Source organism: Melospiza melodia, chromosome Z (assembly GCF_035770615.1).
Source record: "Melospiza melodia melodia isolate bMelMel2 chromosome Z, bMelMel2.pri, whole genome shotgun sequence".
Classification (NCBI taxonomy): domain Eukaryota; kingdom Metazoa; phylum Chordata; class Aves; order Passeriformes; family Passerellidae; genus Melospiza; species Melospiza melodia.
The window spans coordinates 51,007,869-51,030,685 of NC_086226.1; the positions used below are offsets into that span (position 1 = coordinate 51,007,869).

Sequence of the window (22,817 nt, forward strand, 5' to 3'; positions counted from 1 at the left end):
GTATATAAGCTCTGGCAAGAAAACCTAAGTCTAATATTCCAAAGTTAAAAAAATGAAAGAGACCAAGGAACAGAGAAGTGCATAAAGCTATCCTTTTGGAGCTTACATAGTAATAATAGGTGTCTATAAAGTGTGAAATACTGGCTGCTCTGGAGTGCTGCACAAAATTATCTCCTCCTGCATACTCTCCTCTGGAAAGGAAAGCAAGGTACTGTACCTTGCATTGTATTTCAGCTAATTTTAATACAGTGCACCTAACTTCAGAAGCCCAAATTACATACTTTTAGGAAGTCACACAAAGGAATCTATTGATTAGGAAATTCACGAGGAACAGAATTCTCCAGGCTTAATGGGCAAGAACTTCTCATAGGTATCTTAAGATATTTAACACTGCACATTAGGAATACTGTGTTAATCTTCAGCAAATACCTAGGTTTAAAGAAGTCAGAGAAATACAGACAGAGTTGTATTTCTGGCTGCTCATAATACCCTGCTGTTCTCAATTTCCCTTTACAAATCATTAAATTACTGCTCTAAATAAGAATTTTACCTAGAATTTCTAATTTATTATGATGGATTTCCAATGTAAACCTAACCAAAAATGACCTAAGCGTCCAACACAAACTAGTGGACAGGAGAGCTACTACTTACAATTCAAACATTGTTATATTTAACTACAAGGAGGAAAGATTCTGCTTTTATATGTAACTCAAAATGTGAAGCAAGGTCTTCACAGAAAACTCAAGATTTTTAAATGCCATTTTTTAATCCCAAACTGTCAATGCAGTAACAACACAAAAGGCAGTTTGACTTTTCTAAAGATAGGCCACAATCTTATTATCCCCATCCTTATATGTAGCTACTCTACAGCCCATCTAGCTACCCGGGCAATGTTTGTGAAGTCACCAGTGCCAAGCTCTAGAGTCCACGTGTGGACAGAACACAGCTGGACCTGTTCCAGGCAGCCAGTAACTAAGTGGTAACAGGATCATAGAACTTAGGTTTGAAAAGACCTTTGGCTATTAAGCAGCACTTCCCTCTTATCTTCTAATGTGTGTTATAGATATTACAGCTTCCTCAACCACCCACATGGCTTTTCACAGAACCTGTCAAATTCTCTTTATAAGGAAGATATCAAATACAGGTGGAGCTTCTTCTTAAAACCCACGGTAACTGTTATGGAAGAAAGGAGGAAGACAATGCAGAACATTAAAACAACTTTATTTAAAAATGCCTCTAAACACATTAGGTTAGGAGACAGTATTTTAAAACAGTAAGTTTTCCTCTCGGAATCTAGAGTTGTACTTTCTCCTATTGTAATGTGTTCGTTCATTTAATTCCTCCCCCATTATATGTATCTGCCCCCCCCCCCCCCCATTTTGTGTAAAATGGTTCTGCCCTCCTCAGTTTTCCCACCACAGCCCTGCCAGTTCTATTGTCAATCTGTTAGGTTATATAATTCCCCCCTCCCCTTTTTCCCTTATATGTATGCTTTTCCTCCTCCCTGAGCTAGTCAATCACTCCACCTAGTATTCCAGAAGCTTCTCCTTGGGGGTTGTGGTTGGCTGTGGTCCCGGGGCCCCTCCCTTACCTGGTACCTATTGGGCTCTCCACTCTGTCATTTGTGTTAAGCTCATCCCCTCTTCTCCCCCCATTGGTCTTCTGTAAACCCCTCCCGGATCCACCCCTTGCCTTTATAACCCTGGCATCCCTCCCTGGCTGGCATCGTGGGCTTTCCAATAAACCTGTTTCGCCGCCAGCGAGTGTCCAGCTCCTTCCTTCTCGTCGTTAGCAGCGATCCATCCCGCAGCCAGCCCAGCCCGAGGCCTTAGCCGCGGAGGGGCGCTGGCAGGTTATGCAGCTGGGTGTCGGCCTTAACCTCAGCTAGCTGGACTCTGACCTCCTCTGCTCTAGAAGGCCAAATACACCTCGCTGCATTCTGCTGTTACCACAGGGTCTATTACCCTTTACATCACAACATATTGTATATGATGTGATGTTAAAATCAAGAAGTTAAAAAACTAGAAGTTAAAATCAAGAAGTTGTTAAAATCATTAGCGCTACCACAAACAATAAATTTTTGTAACTTTAGTGTAAAGCATTTTTTCAGTAATATAGCGAAAGAAATATGCACTCCAGTGAAGCTTAGAAAAAGGGAACAGCCTCTATCAAAAGGCAGAATTGATGGCAGTGTAGACCAGAAATCTCAGTAAGAGAGATGAATGTAATGGAATGTAGAGCACCAAGAAAAATACCAATCTGTTGGATTAAGGGTTGGGATGGGGTATGAGATGTGGATTAGGAGCAAATTAACAGATTTCACTATTTCTCCTTTGACATCTAATTTTTCCATTTTCTAGGTTATGCCATTTACTCAACATCTGCTGTTCAAAATAAGCTTATAGTTCTGTATATAAATGATGCGCTGTATATAGAAAGCCACAGTGAATGATACGAAACTGGCAGTGTCAGAGCAGGCAAGTGACACTCCTAAACAAGGAGACTGGAGTAGGGTCTCCTTGCAGACCAAAACGATTCCAACTTCCCAATGCAGATAATGCTTGGAGAGGATACAAGTGAATCATAGATGCACTGCTCTGGTTATGCTGCTTTACAAATTCCATCCTGATGAATGTTCCTTCGTTCTCAGCTTCCAACTCAACTATTCTTACCTGAAAGAGAAAACATACCAGTTTGCACTCTATAGTATTCAACTATTAAGACAGAAATACTGAAGCTGTTTCACATGTATTAATAAAGCATATATAAAATGGTACTCTAAGTACCGTTTGATAAGTACTCTCATCAGTTGTTAGCAACATGGCTACCATTCTAAATGAAACCTTTTTTGCAGAAATAAATTACAGTACTTCTTAAATTTTAAACATTAAATTCCAAGTACTTCATAAAATCGCAGCACAGGTAGCATTGGAAAGGACCCCTGATGATCATCCAGTCCAACCCTCTGCACCAAGGCAGGGTCACCTAAAGCAGGTGACACAGACATGTATCCAGTTGGATTTTGAGTGTCTCCAGAGAGGAAGACTTCACAACCTCTCTGGGTAGCTGTTCCAGTGCTCTGCCATCCTCAGTGTAAAGACTTTCTGCCCCAAGTTACGGTGGAACTTCTTGTGCTTTAGTTTGTGGCCACGGCTCCTTGCCTCTTTTTTGGGCAGCACTGGAAAGAGTCTGGCACCATCCTCCTGACACCCACCTTTGAGATATTTCTGTGTATTGGTGAGATCCCCTCTCAGTCTTCTCCAGACCAAACAATCCCAGCTCCCAGAGTGTCTCCTCATGAGAGAGAAGCTCCAGACCCCTGATCATCCTTATGGCTCTCCACTGGACCCTCTCCAGTAGCTCCTTGTCTCCCTTGTGCTGAGGAGCCCAGAACTGGACACAGCACTCCAGGAATGGCCTCACCAGGGCTGAGTGGAGGGGGAGGATCAGCTCCCTGACCTGCTGGCCACACTCTTGCCAGTGCAGCCCAGGATGACATTGGCCCTCCTGGCCACAGGGGCACTGGTGGCTCACGGGCAGCTTGTGATGCACCAGGAGTCCCAGCTCCTTTTCCACAGAGCTGCTCTGCAGGAGGTCAGCCCCAGGCTGTGCTGGCACTTGGGGCTGTTCCTGCCCAGGTGCAGGACCTGGCACTTGCCCTTGTTGAGCCTCACCAGGTTTCTCTCTGCCCAGCCCTCCAGCTGATCAAGGTCCCACTGAATGGCAGCAGAGCTTTCAGGTGCATCAGCCACTGCCCCAATTTGGAGTCACCAGCAAACCTGCTGAGGGTGCCTTTGATCCCTTCCTCCAGGTCACTGATAAACAAGTTGAGTAGGATTGGTCCCAGTACTGATCCTTTAGGAATAGCACTGACTGCAGGCCTCCTGCTGGACTCTGCTGCACTGATCATGACTGTCTGAGCTCTGCCTTCAGCCAGTACTTGACTCATTTCACTGTCCATTCCTTTAACCCAAATTTCCTGAGCCTACCTATGAGGATGTTATGGAAAATGAGGATGTTATCAAAACCCTTGCTGAAATTAAGGTAGTGCTGATACCATCTGATAGACACCAAAGTTGATGACTGAGATCTGAGCTCTGGGTGGGAGCCTGTGAACTGCCAAATTTCAGCATAACAAGGAGTATGAATATGGATGACAGCAGCCAGGTGAATGGATGGTGACAGACACATCAGGAGCTGGGAATTGCCTACCTTTGGGATAACAAAGGAGATGAAGATTGGTGACACCATCTAGGCGGATGAAAACAGAGAGTGGGGACAGAAGCTAATGACTCAGGAGGAAGAGCAAGACTTGCATGCGGGGAGACTGAGGCTGTACAAGATCTGGGGCTCCTTTGCTGGGGGTCTTGCCCAGAGGGACCAGCTCGAGCTGTTTCTGTGTTACTGCACTGTGAATAAATGGCTTTATGGACTGAGACACGTGAGACACTGCTATGGGACACCTGGGAGCTGCGAGGAAACTGCTCTGAGTGCATGTGAGGGTGGGCTGTGTGAGGAGTCAAGCAGGGCACCCATCAGCTCGCTGGAGCCACCCACGGAGAAGGGCTTCACTCCCAACAGTGAAAGCCTCTGACGTTGGGAACTGTCTCTGCCAGAGTCTCATGAATGGCCACACCGGGAAGTTTCTTTAAAAGCAAACAATATCCATTGCTCTCCACTAGACAACCTACCCTGCCATGTCATCTCAGAAGGCCATGGTAAAGTATGATTTCCACTTGTCTACTCCCAATTGCCATCCTGACTACTTGGTGAATCCATCCTGACCAGTTCTTGTACATGCTTGGTGATGATCTTCTGAATGATCTGTTCCACCACCTTTCCAGGAACAATGGTGAGGCTGACTGGCCAGTAGTTTCCTGGTTCCTCCTTGTTGCCCTTTTGGAAGATGGATGTAATGCTGGCTTTCATCCAGTCACCAGGCACCTCCTGTTCTCCATTTCTCAAGGATAACACAGAATGGCTTAGTAACAATATCTGCCACGGGATATCTACCTCAGCATCCACAGGAGCATCCCGTTGGAGCCCACAGACCTATGGGCTTTAAGTCTGTCTAGTTAACCTCTAACTGAACCCTCTATGATCAGGGCCAAGTCCCCCTTTCTTCAGCCTTCCTCCCTTACCTCTGAGGTCTGGGATTCCTGAAGGACAGCGTCAGCAGTAAAGACTGAGGCAAAGAAGGCATTCACTAATTCCACCTTAACTGTGTCTTCCATCAGCAGGACACCTGTCTGCTTCAACAATGGCCCTACACTTTCCCTAATCTTCCTTTTCCTGCTGATGTACTTACCACTGATATCCCTTGCCAGACTCAATTCCAAGTGGGTGGTGGCCTGCCTCATCACATCCCTGCATACCATCTGTTTTCATGGAAGTCCTCCATTACTAGTTAATTTTTATCAATGCACTTCAATGATTTAATTGAACATGTAACTAAACACTCCAATAAACAGTTAAACAGTTGACACCTCTGTTGGAAATGGGATAAGGGGATAGGCAGGCTGGAATGCAGGATAGTTCTATCAACACCTTAATGAACTCACAGAAGTTTCAATGATATATGACACATTTCTAAATAGCCAAATTTGTTCAGAGTAAACACAAAACTTCAAACTACCTTTGTGAATTCTCAACATCTAAATTCAGATTATTCAAAATCTAACTGCAGATTGCAGTTAATGCACTTTGAGGCTTTTTTTTTTTTAACCACTCCGGATTACAGCAGAAAGTTAGATGAACATCTTTTATTGTACTTGGAAGATGTTTGATAGAACTCTAGAACTAGAGGAAGCCTGTTTCCTTTTTTTTTTTTTCACATCTCATGTTCCATGAGAAACAAGCATACAAATAAGTTTCCCTCCACTTCCACAGCACAGTCCAACTACTCAGATGTTATTCATGGTAGTAAATCTAGTGACAGAATGGACAAAATCTTGATGCACAAAGAACACAGAAACTTACCTTCAATTCATGTAGTAAGTCTAATGGGACTTCATGTACCATCCTTCTGTTGACAGGATACCAGCAAAGATGACAGGGAATGTTTGCTTTCATCAGGAGAGCTTGGCAATGGCATCTTGGTAAATCCTTCATCCGTGGGAGGATCATCCTCATTTTCCTCTCCTTCTTCGGATATCCCTAGTTTAGCTCTATAACTTTGAGATTTGTCTCCATTATTATGACTCTTAGATGCAGTCGTTTTTAGCACTTCGTGTGAGTTGGACAGGGACTGCAAATATAGGTCCAATTTTTTAATATCCTCATTATTTTCTGACTCATCCATTAAATTTTCACTGTCCCTTGTTAAAAAAAAAGAGTCTGAGTCTGCAGATATGCTGGGATCCATACCATCACACTCTGGAAGCGTCTCATCCAATATTCCCATGTCAGGAGATTCATGAAGGGCAGAATTTAATGCAGATGCATTCCAGCATAGCGTCTTACCCATTAGAAAACTGCAACAGTGGTCTGAAGGTAGTGTATTTGTTCTACTACCACTTTTCAAATAAATATTCATGTTCTCTACATTTTGCAAAGTCTGGGTTAGATCTTCTACAGAACTTCCACTCAAAGCAGAACAATCTGGTTCCTCTGACTCAGTTCTCTCATTTTCTTGAATTCCAGATGTGTCTGAATTTGAAGATTCAAATGTATGACTTACAATCACCTGCTCCCGAGAAGCAGATTCTGTAGAAATCAATTGAGACTTCTTCTGTGATACAGGAGCATCCAAGTCACATACAGGAGACACAGGTTCAGAGCACACAAAGGAACAGCCCATCTCCTCCTGCATACCGGGTGTGGCATTCACTGAAGATTCTTCTGTCACCACTCCAGCTGAGGACAGCTCTGGGTCTAATGAGCCCTCAGTCTGAACAGCTTTTCTCCACGAACTTCTAATTTCAGCAACTAAATGAAACAAACCAAGGTGAAATGTTAATGCTTTCAATCAGTCTGGTTTTTTTCTGTCCCCTCAGTGATACAGCAATCCAAGAGGGAATACATATAGCTGCTTTATATTGTTTATGTTTCCCCAAAACAAAGGGAATTCTATGTAAGAAAAAAAAATCTCTTAAATCAAATTCAAAGTATTCACAACTTATTACTAGGTCTACTGTTTTGTATTAGTTTGAGCCATTAGAAAAACATACAACATCACTGAAATAATTATATTTTTCTTCTTGCATTACAAGTCAATGAACTAACCACATTTTTTATCAACGAGCATAATAAAAACAGTTTCAAACTCACGCAGATTTTCTGGAGTTCGGGGTATTTGATTCTTCGTTATAAATGGGTAAAAAGACAGTGAGCTGTTGAGATCATGTAATGGCATTCCTTTTTCTTCACCACTCTGAGGTGACTCAGACATCACCGACTTTGCAATCTGTAGGATGTGAAAGAACAGGAAATTCTAAGAAATCAAAATTATAACCATTATAACCTCTTCATTTCTGTCAGTTATGGTTAAAAATAAATCTCATTTTCCAAATCATGTGGAGAATTTGGAATATCCTAACTTTTCTGTTATTTACTACTTAGGTTCACAATGACCATAGTATGGTCATTGTGAACCTAAGTAGTAAATAACAGAAAATGAAGGTAAAATGCTTCTAATTGCAAAATGCTAAAATGAAGGCTAAACACAAAATGAAGGTAAGGGACTGAGATCAGATTCAATTTTCAGTTCACTCATCATCTATGATTCCACCTTTCAAATAAGAAAATGTGCTCAGATAGAATATATTTAAGACATTAGCCACGAACTGCATAAGCTTGAAGACTAGAGATATATTCACACATTTAAAAAATTTTAGCAGATGAAAAACAACTACCATTTCAGTTAAAAATGCAGTTTACTTTCCAAAATAAGAAGTGGCACATTTGACAGTAACCCTTGTGAAGGAATTCCTCAAATATTAAATGGAATACCTAAAAGGAAAAATATTTACATTCCTGCTTAAAATTACCAAGTCCCTGTTAAATATTTAACATGTATATCTGTAGTGAGAGTCCTATGTATTGGATAAGTGGGTCCTAGTTGCTCCAAATGAGCTGCAGCTGCGAAGTCCTTAGTTGGGCAGCAGCTGTAGCTCGTAAAGACAACTGGGATAAAAGGGGTGGCTCGAGAGCCCTGGAGGAGCCCCTGTGAAGCCACGAGGAGCTGTGCTGCAGAGAAGAACTGCATGGTAGAAAACCAGCTAGAACCTATGGACTTTAAGAATGTCATAACAACAGTATGGGACTCGAGAAATATGAAATACAACAAGATAGCAACACATATCTTAAGAATTCAACAGTTCTTTCTGTTACTGAATATATGCAGTGTACTTCACTGACTTAAGTGTAATCATACCACGATTCTACTGAACATACTATTCACTTCACCATGATTTTTAAGTATGATATCTGCACAAACTCCATGCTTTCAGTGTGTACTTTATCAGTCCACTCTAAAACTCCATGACTGATAACCACCTAGCAGAAAAAGGCATCTTTCGATGTATGTGGATTACAAGAGACATTTTTTGTTATAATTAGTGATTTGTTCTCCAAACTTAGTGATCATTTACTTAAAAACTAACAAAAATTATATCCTAACCTCTTCTGCCAGTTCATCTCTGGCTTTCTCAAGAAGGTAATCTTTTTTCGCAGGAGACTTTGGCTGGGTAACATTTTCACCTGCATTCTCCTCCATTTCTGAAGCAGGGAATTCTTCCTTTCCATTTTTTAAGTTTTTTTGAGGCACAGGTTTTTCATTTCCCACACAAGTATTCAAGTTCTACAGGAATACAAAGGAATTATTAGTCATTTTAAAATCAAGAAAGGGTATTAGCATAAACTACTGTAAAATTTCTGAACTGCAATGGCCCCACAGTGTTTAGTCAACAAAAATATTTCAGTCTTGAATTCTAACAAAATACAAAATATTTTTACAACTGTATTCAAAGTAGGACCTAAGTAGTGACTAGGATAGGTGTTACATACAACATAGATGACTCACTTGCAACAACTCTGATCACACTACAGTGAACAACTGTACATCCAGGTTCCTTTTACCCTACATTTTCACACTTAAATTTCATTTATAGCTTAAAGAAACAAAGTCTGACCACTGCCCACATCAAAAGACTGTTTCAGCAAACAAGGAATCAGTCACACACTGCATGTTACACAGGAAGTCAGATATAAGGGCACCTACTTCCTGCTGTTCTTTCCTAAAGGTTAGTGAAGTCACCAAGAGTTAACTTTTACAATTTTGCCAGACTAACTCAAATGTGTAAAAATATTGCTCAAAAAACAACAAAAAACCACCCCAAAACCCTCACAAAACAAACCAAAGCCCCAAAAAAACATGCCCCAAATCATTTTCCATGAAGTCTAAATTTCAACCAATATAAAAAGGACATGCCATAAGTTTAACTTATTTCAAAGATATATACATTTTTAATTAACAGGTCTTCCTTTTCAGACGCCTCTGACGACGACAGCACCGATGAGCTCCTCAAGAGGGGAGAGAGACAAAAAAAAAAAAACCCAACAATTTTAGAGACAAATTAAACAACTAGAATGCAAATCTTAGAAGGCTGTTATACACTGTGTGCTCCGTATCTGTCCGTTACGATTTCCCTCAATTCGTCCCGGTCATCAGAAAGCAGTTTTACTATAGGGAGAACAGTGTGACAATTAGAGCAGCTTTAGCCCTAGTTGTGTATCAGCCTCCCAAAACCAGTAAATTAATAAACTCTGCTATTGATTAGCACACACAAAAAAAAAGGGCTTTCTCAATACACTCGTAAACAAGTCTTCTGCATTCTACTATAAAAGACAACTGGAAAATCTTCTGCACACTTGACAACATTCTTTTTCCTATGTAGTCTTTGTCTGAACCATTTCTGGCATCCACAAGTCTGTTCCTATGTAAACTTGATATTTAACAATCACCTGGCTACCAAAAACTTCAGCTTTATCACTTCTAGTAAGTTTCATGCCAATGGCATAGCTCTCAAAACTGCACAGTTCCCACTTGCTAAGGAAAGCATATCTTAAAATGTTTTTGATGTTATTTGTCTGTAGCCTCAGAAGCAGACATGCCTCCATACTGTATGAAGTCACTGAAAGAAACCCAGGATTTAATTGTTAACTACTTTGAGAGCCTATGAGACTTATATGCAACTACATCTATTGATGTCTAAGAATGGATAGCTTTACAGCCTTCCTTTGCTAACTCCCTTAGTCCCTTAGCAGGTAGTGTTCAAACATTTGTGGGACTCATATTATGAAAGACAGCATTATTCAAAAGGTCATGAAATATTCCTGGACTAAGCAAATTACAAAAGGGAAAAAACCTTCTAGGATAACATTGTTCTGTGTTTAACCCTTTGCTGGTACTGTGGGAAGAGTAGCTACAGAACAATGTGACTGTAAGTCTCAAGAAAAGTAATGAAAAAAGCCTTGTAGAGTAGGTTTAGCCTGAGAAACGGAAGCTTCTGTTCTCTCCATCTGTCTCTTGAATCTTCGAACATAGAAAGCAAGAAAAAAATCTTGCAATTTGACTGCTACTCCTCCTACTCAGCAGCAATCAGTTGATCAATCTGTCATTAGCTGGAGAAAGCCGCAGTTACTTTAGGACTACCTTGCTAAAGCAAGTAGTTGTGATGGAAGGAGTGGGCTACTAAAATATTCTACTAAGACTCAAGCGATGCAAAGTATTCAGGTCCAATAAGTAAACATCTAATTCTTCTACTGCTTTTTTATCAAATTCTTATTAGCATACCTTCTTGAGGGTACTAATATTGCATCGGTCATGGTTTCCAAACACCCATCACTTTCCTCATGGCTTTCTTCATGATCATAGTCATAATTATCTAGAAAAGCAACCCAAAAGTTTCAGTATTGCTTCCAGTTTCTTCACTTAGGCTTCCCATGTGGCACAACTCACACACACTACTTCTGTAGACAACACACACGATGGATTTTACACTTCAAGAAAAATAAATTAATACATAAGCAGGACAGTATTATCAATCCTTTTGCTCACGCAGTACCTGTAGCAACAGATGCCCCTAGGAGCCAGCACGTCTTTCTGTTGTTCCCGAACACATGTTCAAGAACATGATTCTATCTGCTGCCCTGCACATAGCAATCAGACCTTTTACCTTCCTCCAAACTACAGTCCCAGCCACATCACCATTATCCCCTTCTCTCCACATAGACCCCAATTGTACAGTACATCAATTCCACAAAGCACAATTCCACCCACCTTTACTCCAACTGCATTAATCAATAAATATCTTTGTGGATATACTCATTCCTCTTGCTGCCTCAGTCCAAGCAAGGTGAAGCTTTGCATAAGTAAATGTTTTGAACATTACTGGAGATGCACATACCTCAGTCATGGCCTGTCCAGAACAATGTACTAACTCTGACACATCCTTGAATACACAGCCAAAGTTTTACCTCAGTAGTTCTCTACTAATACTAAATTTCAGCTTTTGCAGGGGAAAATGGCATTTTCCATCACATTTAACTCAACACATCAAAAATCCAAGCTCACTTCTAGTAGTTAGGTGAGGTCATTATTCTGCTTTTGGGCTTGACCCTATTAACAGACAGAAGTTTTCTTAATGGCTGTATTATCAGAAAATGAATCTCAACCACAGAGAGAATGTCACAATCTGTCTCAAGCTTTCTGATTCTACCAGCTCATAGCATCATAGTACAGTGCTTCAATCTTTAAATTTTTAAGGCAAACTATGTTCCAAATCCAATTCTGTAGCTTTTCCTCTGCAGCGTCTAGCCTTACCCCCACATAGACTCAGATGGCTGGAGCAGTACTTTCACCTTTGTAGCCAAAAGGATCTTCCCACCAATTTTTTGAATCTTGCAATTCCAATACACCTCTGTTATGCCATTTTCCTAAAAGGAATTCTAAATGACATCATTCAAGCAGTCTTCCTCCTTGCTTTGTAGCTTTAAACTTATAACTCCGTACTAGTGACAGTCAAGACTTGGTCAATAAGTAAAATGAGGTCACACAGTAAAATATCATCAGTCAATTAGCATGTGCAACAACCATGTCTGATCAAAGTGAGCTCTGATCAACACTATTAACCAAATAACTGAATGCAACTAACACAAATCAAGTGAGATCCTGACCAAATGGAACAGTTACTAAGGAATAAATTATTTCAGTGTACCAGGGAAAGATAGTTATGTGGGAGGACACCTTCGATTTCTTTTCTTAGATAGTCAACGGGAAAGTTTCACCTTCTTTCTCTATTACTCCGCCAACCTAAAATAACCTTTACTGTTAGACCGAATGTATTCTCTAGAATCAATGAATAAACAAACCTTTAACCTTTATTAACACAGGCACCTGTCTCAACATCCTTTGCGCAAGAACAACAAAATATCAAACAACTCAGCAGTGGATTTTTGCCAAACTTCAGAGAATCTCCAAGACACTACGAAGTTGAAATATGCAAGGCAATTTTGGCAAAGAATCATTCAGAACCAATTACCACAGACTACCAAAGATCATCTGCAAATGCAAGAACAGAGCCTTTTTGATTCCACATAACTTTTAACAACTGTGGTGGTGGGAAAGAAGGAAAAGAAGCTTCTCCTGTTCACCCACCTGAAAATGACTGATTAAGGACACCATCTTTGTCTGAAGAACTAAAAGATTGAAGTGATGAAGCTGGTTGCTTTCAAAAGGAAAAGAAAAAGTTACACAAGCAGGCAGAAAAAGTCAGTTTATCAACAGCATTTAACAGAGAGTTATTTAAAACAATTTTCCTGCTAACCAGCTGTCAGACTCAACTTCTCCTCTCTCTGCTGGGTAGCTACATAAGGGTACAATCTCTGTCAGTGTGAGCATCAAAATGAAAATTATTGTTCCTTCATCAAATACATCACTTTAAAAGGGGATAACAGAAATCAGCAAATATTCAGCCTGAACATACAAAATGCTCAGCTTCCACAAGGGGACAGACAGAAACAAACCAAAAAGCAATCTGCTCACTCTTATGCTGACCTACCATCTCAGCATCTCCAGTGAATACATCAGTACGACAGTCAAATGTATTCTCTTTAAGAAATGTATTCTCCTTAAGAAACATGTATTCTCCTTACTTCTTAAAGCAGAATTGGGTATACTGCACTACCTGAGTCCCCTTACCTTATCTATAAAGCTGAAGTGTTGTAACAGAACATACTAGTTTAGACCTACATCCTCTCTCACCTTCACCTTTTTCTCTTTCCCAAAATCAGTTAAAATTAATACTACTTACCAGATCATCTCTTAAGATTAAATTAAAAGGACACTGGCCAAGAATCATTTTCCACTTTGACTCCCAGATTTGTTCTTTTCTGAGAAGAGACTGATGCATTGGCTCACAATGCTCTTGCTTTCTTCTTAGACTGTAATATATAAACATAGAAAATGAAGACACCTGTTGGCAGAGATAACAATTCCACATAAAGAGGGAGAGTATTATGTGTTCTCCCTTATCCTGACAAACCTTTGATATGTATCAATTTATTCATGCATTTATGCAAACACTAAGAACTAAAATTCACAACCAAAAAAGCCGCTGCTAGGCAGTCTTCATGTTTCTTACAGCAGAATTGGAAAAACTACACTAAAACATATATACAATAAACACTTTAAATTTCTCTAAGCCAGTTACAGATGAAAGTTTTAAAACTCTCAGAACTTATTAATGCAACAAGACAAAAAAAAGCAAAAATCAAATCAGCAAGCAAATGAGATCGCCAGGAACAAAGACCAAAACATTAATGAAACAAAGGCAAAAAGCTGAAACTAAGTAGAGAAGAATCTCAATAAAAAGTCATCTAAATAATTAGAACAAACACTAATTTTCCCAGAGGCATAAGACTGAACCAACATGTTTTTGCTGTAACATTTTTCTAGAAAAGACTCCAGTAGATATGATCCTACCATTTAAGAACAAGCAATTAGAGAAAATCTCTCAACAATCACCTTTCAGTGTTCAACTCCCGTAGTGCATTCTTGTAGGATGCAACCACATCCTCAATTCTGTAAAGTTCTTTTAATTTACATGGACAACGTTCATCTCTCAATGTCATCAGGGCTTCATTTAATAACTGAATAACTGTTAGGAAATTCAGATTTCCCTCTTCATATAAATTTCCTGTACAAAACTTGAAGTAGAACAAGCAATTAAAAAAATAATTAGTGAACACCACCAATATCAGAAATTTTGTCTTCTGTAGGCAGAGCCAGGACACTGTATATATTTTATACTTCGATTCAGGTCCCGATAGATTCATTTTTCAAAAAATACAGTCTACGTTAAAGCAATACAAGTCGAGAAAACTCCAACAATGAGTTGGAGCACTGTTTGACCACTGCCCCAAAAGATACAGCCCAAACAGCACTGATGCAGTAACTGAACAACACCATATACTACAGTATGGCAACAAAAGCCAGTTGGTTGAAATACTGCTTAAAACAGTCAACATAATTTTAATGTCTAAACCACAAAAAAGTCAGGTACTATAATCAAGCAGATTATAGTACTTATCAATACTTATCAATGTATTTGCTCAGCTGAAGTAGTTAATGGGTTAGAAATAACAAATACAAAACAGTACTATAATAAAAAATCTCTGCATATGAATTATACATTTTTCATGCACCCTTCTGCGATTACCTCTAATAATCCATGAAGTACTTTTTAAATTTTTTAAGGTAATTAACTGCATTCTTGGGGACTAAATGAAAACAGTTTAGCAATTCAGCAGAAGGACAAAAACCACTTACTCTATATATGTTACTTTCAACCCTGGAAGTCAACAATGCTGGAACACTCAAAACAACATCACTTCCATCCAGAATACATGGGTCAACATAGTCTTCAAGTACCGAATCCACAACTTCCTTGTCTTTTTTCAGAGATGTAACCATTTCCACTATAAGTGCCCACATACTGCGGACCTTAACAAGAAAGGAGAAAAACGCTGTGTTAAAATGTTGTAATACCTACAATGACAGAGTACCAAAACAGCATGAAGGCAGATGAAAGGGCTAGCATAATCACAGGCAGACAAGTGCAAATAACAGTATCTGACAGTAGGTGTTGCAGAAATGTTAGAATTCAACACACTGCCACAGCAAGAACAAAATGCTCACCTTCTGAATTCTCTCAGTTATGTCATTTTCGTTTTGGTCATTTTGCTTCATCCTATATGCACATGCAAAACAAAAGTTCAAGCAGACTACAGTGAAATTACAGTTCATATTTCATAAAACCGAGCATCTAATCTATTTCATACATCCTAACTTAGTTACAAGGAAAAGTACTTCCTTACCTGCAAAACTGCTTCTGCGCAACTGCATATTCAGACTCTGTCCGCTTTATTGCTCTAAATAAAATCCTAGGAAAAAATTCAACAGCTAGCACAGGCTTATCAGAATTGCTTACAGTCACTAACCAATTGTTTCTCATCCCAGCAGCAATAAGTAAGTTACTCTAAGTATCTATTAGCAATGTGAACTACAAATATATTCAGCAATTCTACAGTAGCTAAATCCCTCACTTTCAAAAGACCAGAGAACAGAATACTGGAGTACAAGCAGCTGGACCATAGAAGCTCTTTTGTCAAAGTGCTTTTATTGATATTTTAAGCATGTAAAAATGTAGTAGTCTGATTTTCAGATAAATTAGGTGCCTAAATCATGCTGCATTCAAAAGGATCTTTGGAGTTCAGATGCACTGTCAAGAATGAAAAAAAACTATCAAGAGTTTAATTTTTGAAGAGTATCACTCAAACAGTAGTAATACTTCCCAAACAAGGTCACAGGAGACACAGCATTACAGAAATCAGAGACATTTAGGAGACTTTGATCTCTGGAAATTGTATTTTTGAGCCTTCCATTGAAAGCAGAGCCCCTAATTATGCTACTCATGATCTTGTCAAACCAAGTCTTGAATATTTCCAATATTTCACTTCTGAGGGCAGACTTTTTCCGTTTAATTGTTGTCACAAGAGATTTTTTTAATCTCCACATGGAGTTTTCCCCAAAACACCTGCTGCCTTGTCCTGTTAGGGCACATCTTTGTGAAGTGTACCTCCACATTCTCTACAACTACCTTTTAGATACTGAAACTCTGATTAAACCCCTAGCATTGCCTTTTTCAAGCTAAACAAACCAAGTTTCTACACCTTATGCATTTCACACTCTAAAACCCTCTAACCCACTGCAGTCCTCTGCTAGTATCTCTCCCATCTTTCATTCTCTACATTCAAGTGGGCTGATTTTTTAAAACTGAACATAGTATTCCACGTGTGGCATTAGAATTGTCACCTCCAGCCAGCAACTAAGTACCACACAGCTGTCCACTCACCTCCCACCTCCCTAGCCCCAAAAGAATAGGAAGAATCTGAAAAATGGTAAAATTCATGGGCTGAGATAACTGAAATAAAAATACTATAGCACAGATGTAAAGGAAAAAGAGAGAAAATAGTAAAACTGAAGAAAAATGTGTGATGCATAATACAATTGCCCACCATCTGCTGACCAGTATTCATTACCACACAACATGGCATGCTGCTAGTCCTGGTTTCCAGGACACACTGCTGACTCATGCTCAGCTTATGGCCACACACTACTCTCACTTCTGATTCCTTTTAGCAGAGCTACATCACAGCTAATCACCCACAAACCTGTGCTGCTGTTGGGGACTATTGTCTCTCTCAGCTGCAGGACCCCACACTGGTCTTTGTTAGACCCCACACAATTTTTGTTGTGCAAGTCTCCAGACCCAGTAAGGTCTCTCTGTGACATGTTTCCCCACTGCAGCATCTTCCTTCCTCACAGTTTGGCACTATCTGCAAGTTTGGTGGGTTTGTATTCAAGCCTGTCATCCATATTCCTTAAGAAGACACAGCACCAGCCTCATGGAATTCCATTCACAGACCAGTTACATGAGGAACTTTGAGGCACTGTCACCCTTTGGGCTCACCCCTTTAACTAGCCTTCTGTCTTTCCAAGTATGTCAGATATGTTCTGAAACAATGTCAGAAAAGTATCCCTGTGCCGTTGGATGAAAGTGTTGTGTTGCTTCTTTCCCCACTGCTTCTTGGCACAGAACTGGGTTACTGATCTTACCCATGCAGCCTAAGGCAAGGTACATCTTGGGTATCCCAACCTGTGAGATTTGCAACTTACCATTTTGTTCAGGAGCAGATCTAAACTGTCCATGCACCTCCACCTCCTAATAACATACTAAAGGATTCTTTATTCAAGCTCTTAGCAGGCCTCTTGGAACTTTAGCTGAACTTAGGCCTTCCTAGATACATCACTGCACACCTGAGAAATATTTCTGTATTTTTGTCGTTAAGAGTCAGTTCCCTTTTCTATATTCCATATGTTGCTACACTGTCTTAATCAGGCTAGTTCCTTGTTGCACCTCTTTGTTTTTTGACTTAAGAAGATGGAACACACATGAGCTTCAGCAAGGATCTCAGAAAGTCTCCTATCACTCATGAGCTTTCCTGCTTTCCACAAGATACCTCCTACAGTTGTCTAGGCCAGTGGAAATACGCTCAAATTAAAAGGCCAGTGCCATCAGTTTTTTTCTTGTCTTCCTCACATTCCTTTGCATTTCAAGTTCTACAGCCTTGGCTGCAGTGACCATAAAAGCCCTGTAACATCTCCAAAGAAGTTGTTTCTCTTATTTACACACAGTGAGTTCAAGAGAGTACTGCTCCTACTCAGCACAATTAGTGATTGCATCACAAGGTCATCTTCCAGGTACTCCCCCGTTCTTACACTGCTAATGTATCACTGAGCCACTTTCCCAGCAAATACCAGGATAAGCTGAAGTCCGCTGTAAGAATCAAGGTCAGCAGAAACCCGTCACAAGGTCTCCCTGGAGGCTAAACCCTCCTCCAAAGGCATGAAACATGACCGGTCCTCTTGTACGGAGCTGTACTACATGTACTACATGCACATTTACTACTGACACTGCTCTTTTACCTACAGTGCAACCCCTCGCCCTTTTCTGCCATTTACTAAACAACTCACAACTGTCCATGACAGTGCTCCAGTCATGTAAACTATCCCACACAATTCTGTAAATTCTGATGATACATAACTCTATGCTTGCATGGAACGTTCCAGCTCATGACATTTCTCAAGCTTGGAGTGTTTGCCATAAACAAGAACTAAGAATAGTATACTTTTGTGAAATAATTAAGGCTTAAGTAAATAAAATATATCTTGCAGTCAATTAAAAAAACCCAAATGTTTCATCTTCAGAATGTTGTATTTTACCCTTCAGAAGAAATCATACTGCTATACATGCAGAATTCCCTGACCATTTTAATGCTCAAGTAACAAATAAAATCTCCTAAACAGTTCATTTCTTTAGACTACTATGCTTCATAAAAGATCTACAAGCAGTAGAACTGTTGATGAAAAAAAGTAAAGGGGGAAAACATGGGAGGAGTTCAACAGAATGACTTCTGTGATGTAAAGCATATGCAGACTTTTCAAATCCTTCTAAAAACACATACACAAGTTATGAAAAGACTCACCATTTTTAATTACTTACTGTGCTTTTCTCCTATATTCTTGAAAAATAAAATGTTCCCTTTGAAGAATTTGCAGCAGTTTATTGTATGCAACTCTGTGTCTTGCTTTTGCTATGTACATATTCCGAGGTCTCTGCATTACAGCTTCAGCAGAAGGTATACCAGTGCCTAAACAGAAGCCACGGTTTGGATCACATTACTTGCTTTTAGCAAATTGGCCTCTTCCTAATCTACCTAGATCAAACTGCAAGAATCACAAATCAAGATGCTCATTTTTACCTGGACTTAAACATAGCATGCAGTGTACTGCCACTTTTGCCTTTTTTTCTGTTGTATACACTTTCATCCCCTCACTCTCACTCCCTTTCTATATTCTTTAGGTTACAATAACACAAGATGCTGGAACAGACAGATCTGATCCTTCAGAATTCCTCAAGTTCCAAAAAAGAAAATAGCGTAATCATCCAATACTTTTGAACCAAACCATTGCTTGTGTGGGTAATGGTGCAGAGCATTGCACAGGTGAACCTTGGAACAAGACCCATAAAGCAATAGAGAGTAAAACCATCTGCATTGTTCTATCAGCAGTAGCTCTGTGCAAATGCACAGAAAGACTCTGACCTGAGCATCCAACTAAGAACTTCTTAAAGCTCCTGTCACACATTAAAGACTTGATACATTTACAAACACAACATATGAAGCATTTTTATTGTCCCACACAGCTTACCTACAGAGAGCTTTTTCACGTTCTCAATCATTACGTATCTTGCAAAACGGTACAACACACGAACAACTTTAGCACCACCAGGAGAAATCAGTGTGGAAGATGTAATTTGTGGGACACTTCCTTCCATCTACAAAAGTACAAAAATTTTAAATGCAAAACTAATCTGAGAAGTAAAGCATAAACAACAGCAATTGGTCTACACACCAAAATGCTGCAGATTACCCAATAGCAAGCCTGATGCAAAGCTAAATGACTTTGCCCACCCCTGTTAACACCTACTGTAGGCAGCAGAAGAGTATATAGCTTTTTCCCATGTTGACAACACTCGATGTACAAAAGATGGTTTCAATGCAAAGACTATTATCACTGTTGGATAAATGTTAAAAATTGGTGCCCTCCTCATTCCTAACAGTTAACATCTATCTTTGAAAACACATTCAAGTTTTCTTTCATGTATTCTACTGAAGGCATGAATTAGTGTACTTTAATCATATTTAAAGATATTGTAGCATTGGTTTCCACCTTACCCACTATTACTAAAATATTAAAGTGTTGAGGAACACAAAACAAGATTTTTAGAACAATCATTAAAACAAAGCCAGCATAAGAAAGCAACACAATAACCACCAATACTTGAAGCGTTTTTGTTTTGTTTTTAAAAAGCTTGCCTTACATTGTAGCCCCTTTCCCATATACAAGAAAATGCTCTTAATTAAGTTTTTCATCCGAGTCAGCTTTCACAATAAGAAACACCTTCCCAGGCAACTTAAACAAACAAACCCTCAAGCTGAAGGAAGTTATTCCCACCCAGGGTTAAGAGACTCTCTAGATTTCCATTTAATCAAATACTGTTACCCAAAAGCAAGCCACAGCAGTTTTAGGACACAACTAGGTCTCTCTCTTCTAAATTCCCCAATGCCAACATCTTTTCTTCAAGGAAGTCCAAGATAAACTACATGAAAGAATATACAAAGCAAAACTGAATTCTTTGATAAAACATTTCTTATTTGAAACTCTGATATAAAACAGTTCCCTCAGAAACAAAATAAGGTCACAGAAACCAGTAGAGCATCAACTTCCACTTTTCATAATACTCACTGAAATTTCTCTTAGCCACTGACAGCAGTGCTTCCTAAATCTAGGACTTGACAGACTTGATTGATTTTTCATTTAAAAAGGAAGAGGGGGAAAAAAAGAAAAAAAAAAGCCATGTCAAAACACATTTAAATATTCAGATTCCTAATTAACCACTGTAAAATCAAGAGTAAGACACAGATTTCGTATTGATGCTGAGCCAGAAAATGAGGGGCAGACACCCCAGACCAAGAACAGATCAAGGTTTGTCAAATTACAATGTTTTCTTTTCCCAAGTTAATTACAGATTATTTCAGAGAAAGGTTTGTCTGCAGCTCTTTCTAACTTGGGACAGAGGAAGAAGAGGAAAAAAAATTAAAGAGGGCAGAACCCTGACCATTGTCATATCACTGGTCTTCCTCCTGCAATGCATGGAGACAGTTTTTTTTGTATGACAGAGCTGTTTCAGCTTACACATTCAAATGCATAACTGATACAGCTCTGTCATACAAAAAAACTATTAAAGTACACAGGGTTCTTGCCATGTTGAAGGTCCTGGAAACAATCCATAAATGACAAATATTATTTTCCGTTTGGTCAGAAAGAACAAGACCCGTAGATTAGTTGTCAGCTGTTAAAATTTGTATCAAAGTTGCCAAGTAACAGAAACAACTAATTAAGGCAAGGTTTCAGACTGATCAAAATTGAGTAAACTGTGATCAATACGAAACAAATTCTCTGTCTGTATGCTCTTCTTCCACAGTATTCCCCAAGAAATCAACTCCTTCCCCTCCAGCAACTCTATAAAACATACTCTTAATGAAGGGCACAGCAGTAACCTAAGAAGCCAAATACTTACTTCAAAGTTTTTCCTGCACGGTGCTTATCCAGCTTAGCAAACAAGAAGTAGGCAATGATAGAAAACGCTTCGCCATTCGGTGTAGCAAACATATCCCTAATACAAAAATAAACACCCACATCAGAAGTAGCTATGGTGACAAATTAACAAAGCACTTTTATTGTCTGCTAAAGACTACAAAACAGTGTTATGTTACTGAATATTTAATTGAATGTTCTATTTCCTATGTAAAAGTACATACCTTTCATCCTATTTAACACGGGTGAAATCCAGGGCTGCGAAAACAGCGCGGCCAACAGGTCGAAGGTTCTGCCCCTCTGTCCTGCTCGTGTGAGACCCCCCACCCTCCCCCCACCAGGAGTGCTGCATTCAGCTCTGGCGCCCCCAACTTAACAAGGACACGGAACTGTTGGATCAAGTCTAGAGGAGGGGCACAAAGTTGAAAAGCAGACTGGAAAACCTCCCCTACGAAGGCAGAGAGAGCTGGGGAGCTGGGGCTGTTGAGGAAAAGAGGAGGTTACATGGAGACCTTATAGCAACCTTACAGTATCTAAAGGGGGCCTACGGGGAGGCTGGAGAAGGACTCTTCGTCAGGAATTGTGGTGATAGAACAAGGAGTAATGGGTACAAGTTGAAAGAGGGAAAATTTAGGTTAGGTATTTGGGAAAAAAATCTTTACTGTGACACTAGTGAGACACTGGAACAGGTTGCCCAGGGAGGTTGCAAATGCCCCAACGCTGGCAGTGTTTAAGGCTGGGGTAAGGCCTTGAGCAGACCGGCCCATGGCAGAGGGTGGATCTGCGCGATGTTTTAAGGTCCGGTCCAGCCCCCTAACGGTCACGGCGCTAGGAAACAATTCCGGCAAGAGTGTTACCTTCCAAGGCAAGTTTTCAAAACACGCGCTAAAAAGCCCCTCACCTCGCCTTCCCCACATGACTGTGAGGGGGAGCAGGAGTTCTCACCATTCCTGGGTTTCATTTCTTCAGAAGCTCTGAGATAACGTGGACTGCGGCTGCACTCCGGGCATTTCCCGGGCGCTCTCTGTCGCCGGGGGCACAGGGCCCCTCGGCGGCCATGGCGAGACGCTCCCGCCTCGCGCCCCCGAGCGACACCCGGGCCCCGCTCGGACCCCCCGCCTCCGCCCTCCCCCGGCTCTCCCTAGCACTAACCTCCCTAGTTGTACGCCCGGGTGCCGTTTCGGGTCGAAGCCCAAGGCCAGCAAACATATCCAGAGGTGACTGCTCTCCCACTCAGCGTCCTCCACTGCAGCTCCCGGCGACGAGAGGGTACAAGGCGCCGCCATCTTGCCGAGCCCGCCAAAACCTCCCGCGCGCGGGCCGCCCATACCCTCGCGAGACCTCCCGTCCGCCACCGGCGTCCGAAGACGAGGCGAGCCGGACGCGCTGCCTCATGGGAGGTGTAGTCCGGGTGCCGGTATCCCTCCAGAGGGCCCTTCGTTTTTTGTAATCGGATTGCAGAATTTACGCGGGGGGGAAAAAAAACCCACCAAACCAAAACAAACAAAAACCCCCAAACCAAAATGAAACAAAC

At 40.5% G+C, this 22,817-nt stretch overlaps 2 protein-coding genes and 1 non-coding gene across 4 annotated transcripts in view; all 3 read right to left on the reverse strand.

Moving 5' to 3' along the window:
• SAXO1 (stabilizer of axonemal microtubules 1) overlaps nucleotides 1–4,251 on the reverse strand; it is an 18,191-nt gene extending 13,940 nt beyond the window's left edge. The window contains 2 exon segments of the mRNA XM_063181381.1: nucleotides 2,575–2,672; nucleotides 4,213–4,251. Of these exon segments, the coding sequence (XP_063037451.1) occupies nucleotides 2,575–2,672; nucleotides 4,213–4,251 (137 nt within the window).
• On the reverse strand, nucleotides 1,205–22,583 carry HAUS6 (HAUS augmin like complex subunit 6). 2 transcript variants are annotated; one of them, XM_063181279.1, is made up of 17 exons: nucleotides 22,436–22,583; nucleotides 21,267–21,362; nucleotides 20,432–20,486; nucleotides 19,334–19,460; nucleotides 18,627–18,774; nucleotides 15,379–15,444; nucleotides 15,200–15,251; nucleotides 14,831–15,004; nucleotides 14,027–14,208; nucleotides 13,314–13,443; nucleotides 12,659–12,728; nucleotides 10,796–10,886; nucleotides 9,462–9,522; nucleotides 8,621–8,800; nucleotides 7,270–7,405; nucleotides 5,980–6,927; nucleotides 1,205–2,672 (listed from the first exon to the last, which is right to left on the reverse strand). In XM_063181279.1, the coding sequence occupies exons 1-16, from the start codon at nucleotides 22,567–22,569 to the stop codon at nucleotides 6,011–6,013; spliced, it is 2,619 nt and encodes an 872-aa protein (XP_063037349.1). In that variant the 5' UTR covers nucleotides 22,570–22,583; the 3' UTR covers nucleotides 1,205–2,672; nucleotides 5,980–6,010. The 2 variants fall into 2 exon arrangements, with proteins under 2 accessions (XP_063037349.1, XP_063037350.1); XM_063181280.1 differs by lacking the exon at nucleotides 1,205–2,672 and adding an exon at nucleotides 4,612–4,960.
• LOC134432642 (small Cajal body-specific RNA 8) lies at nucleotides 9,614–9,744 on the reverse strand. Its single transcript, XR_010031383.1, has one exon. It is a non-coding gene; the product is annotated as a small Cajal body-specific RNA 8 (non-coding RNA).
• Nucleotides 22,584–22,817: the final 234 nt, after the last annotated feature.

Excerpts from the sequence above, each read along its gene's own strand:
- HAUS6 (XM_063181279.1), bottom strand. The coding sequence starts at position 22,569 with ATGGCGGCGCCTTGTACCCTCTCGTCGCCGGGAGCTGCAGTGGAGGAC. Across the intron at positions 18,775-19,333 it reads CGTGAAAAAGCTCTCTGTAG|GCACTGGTATACCTTCTGCT; the intron begins GTAAGCTGTGTG and ends GCTTCTGTTTAG. Across the intron at positions 14,209-14,830 it reads TTGAAAGTAACATATATAGA|TTTTGTACAGGAAATTTATA; the intron begins GTAAGTGGTTTT and ends TTCTACTTCAAG.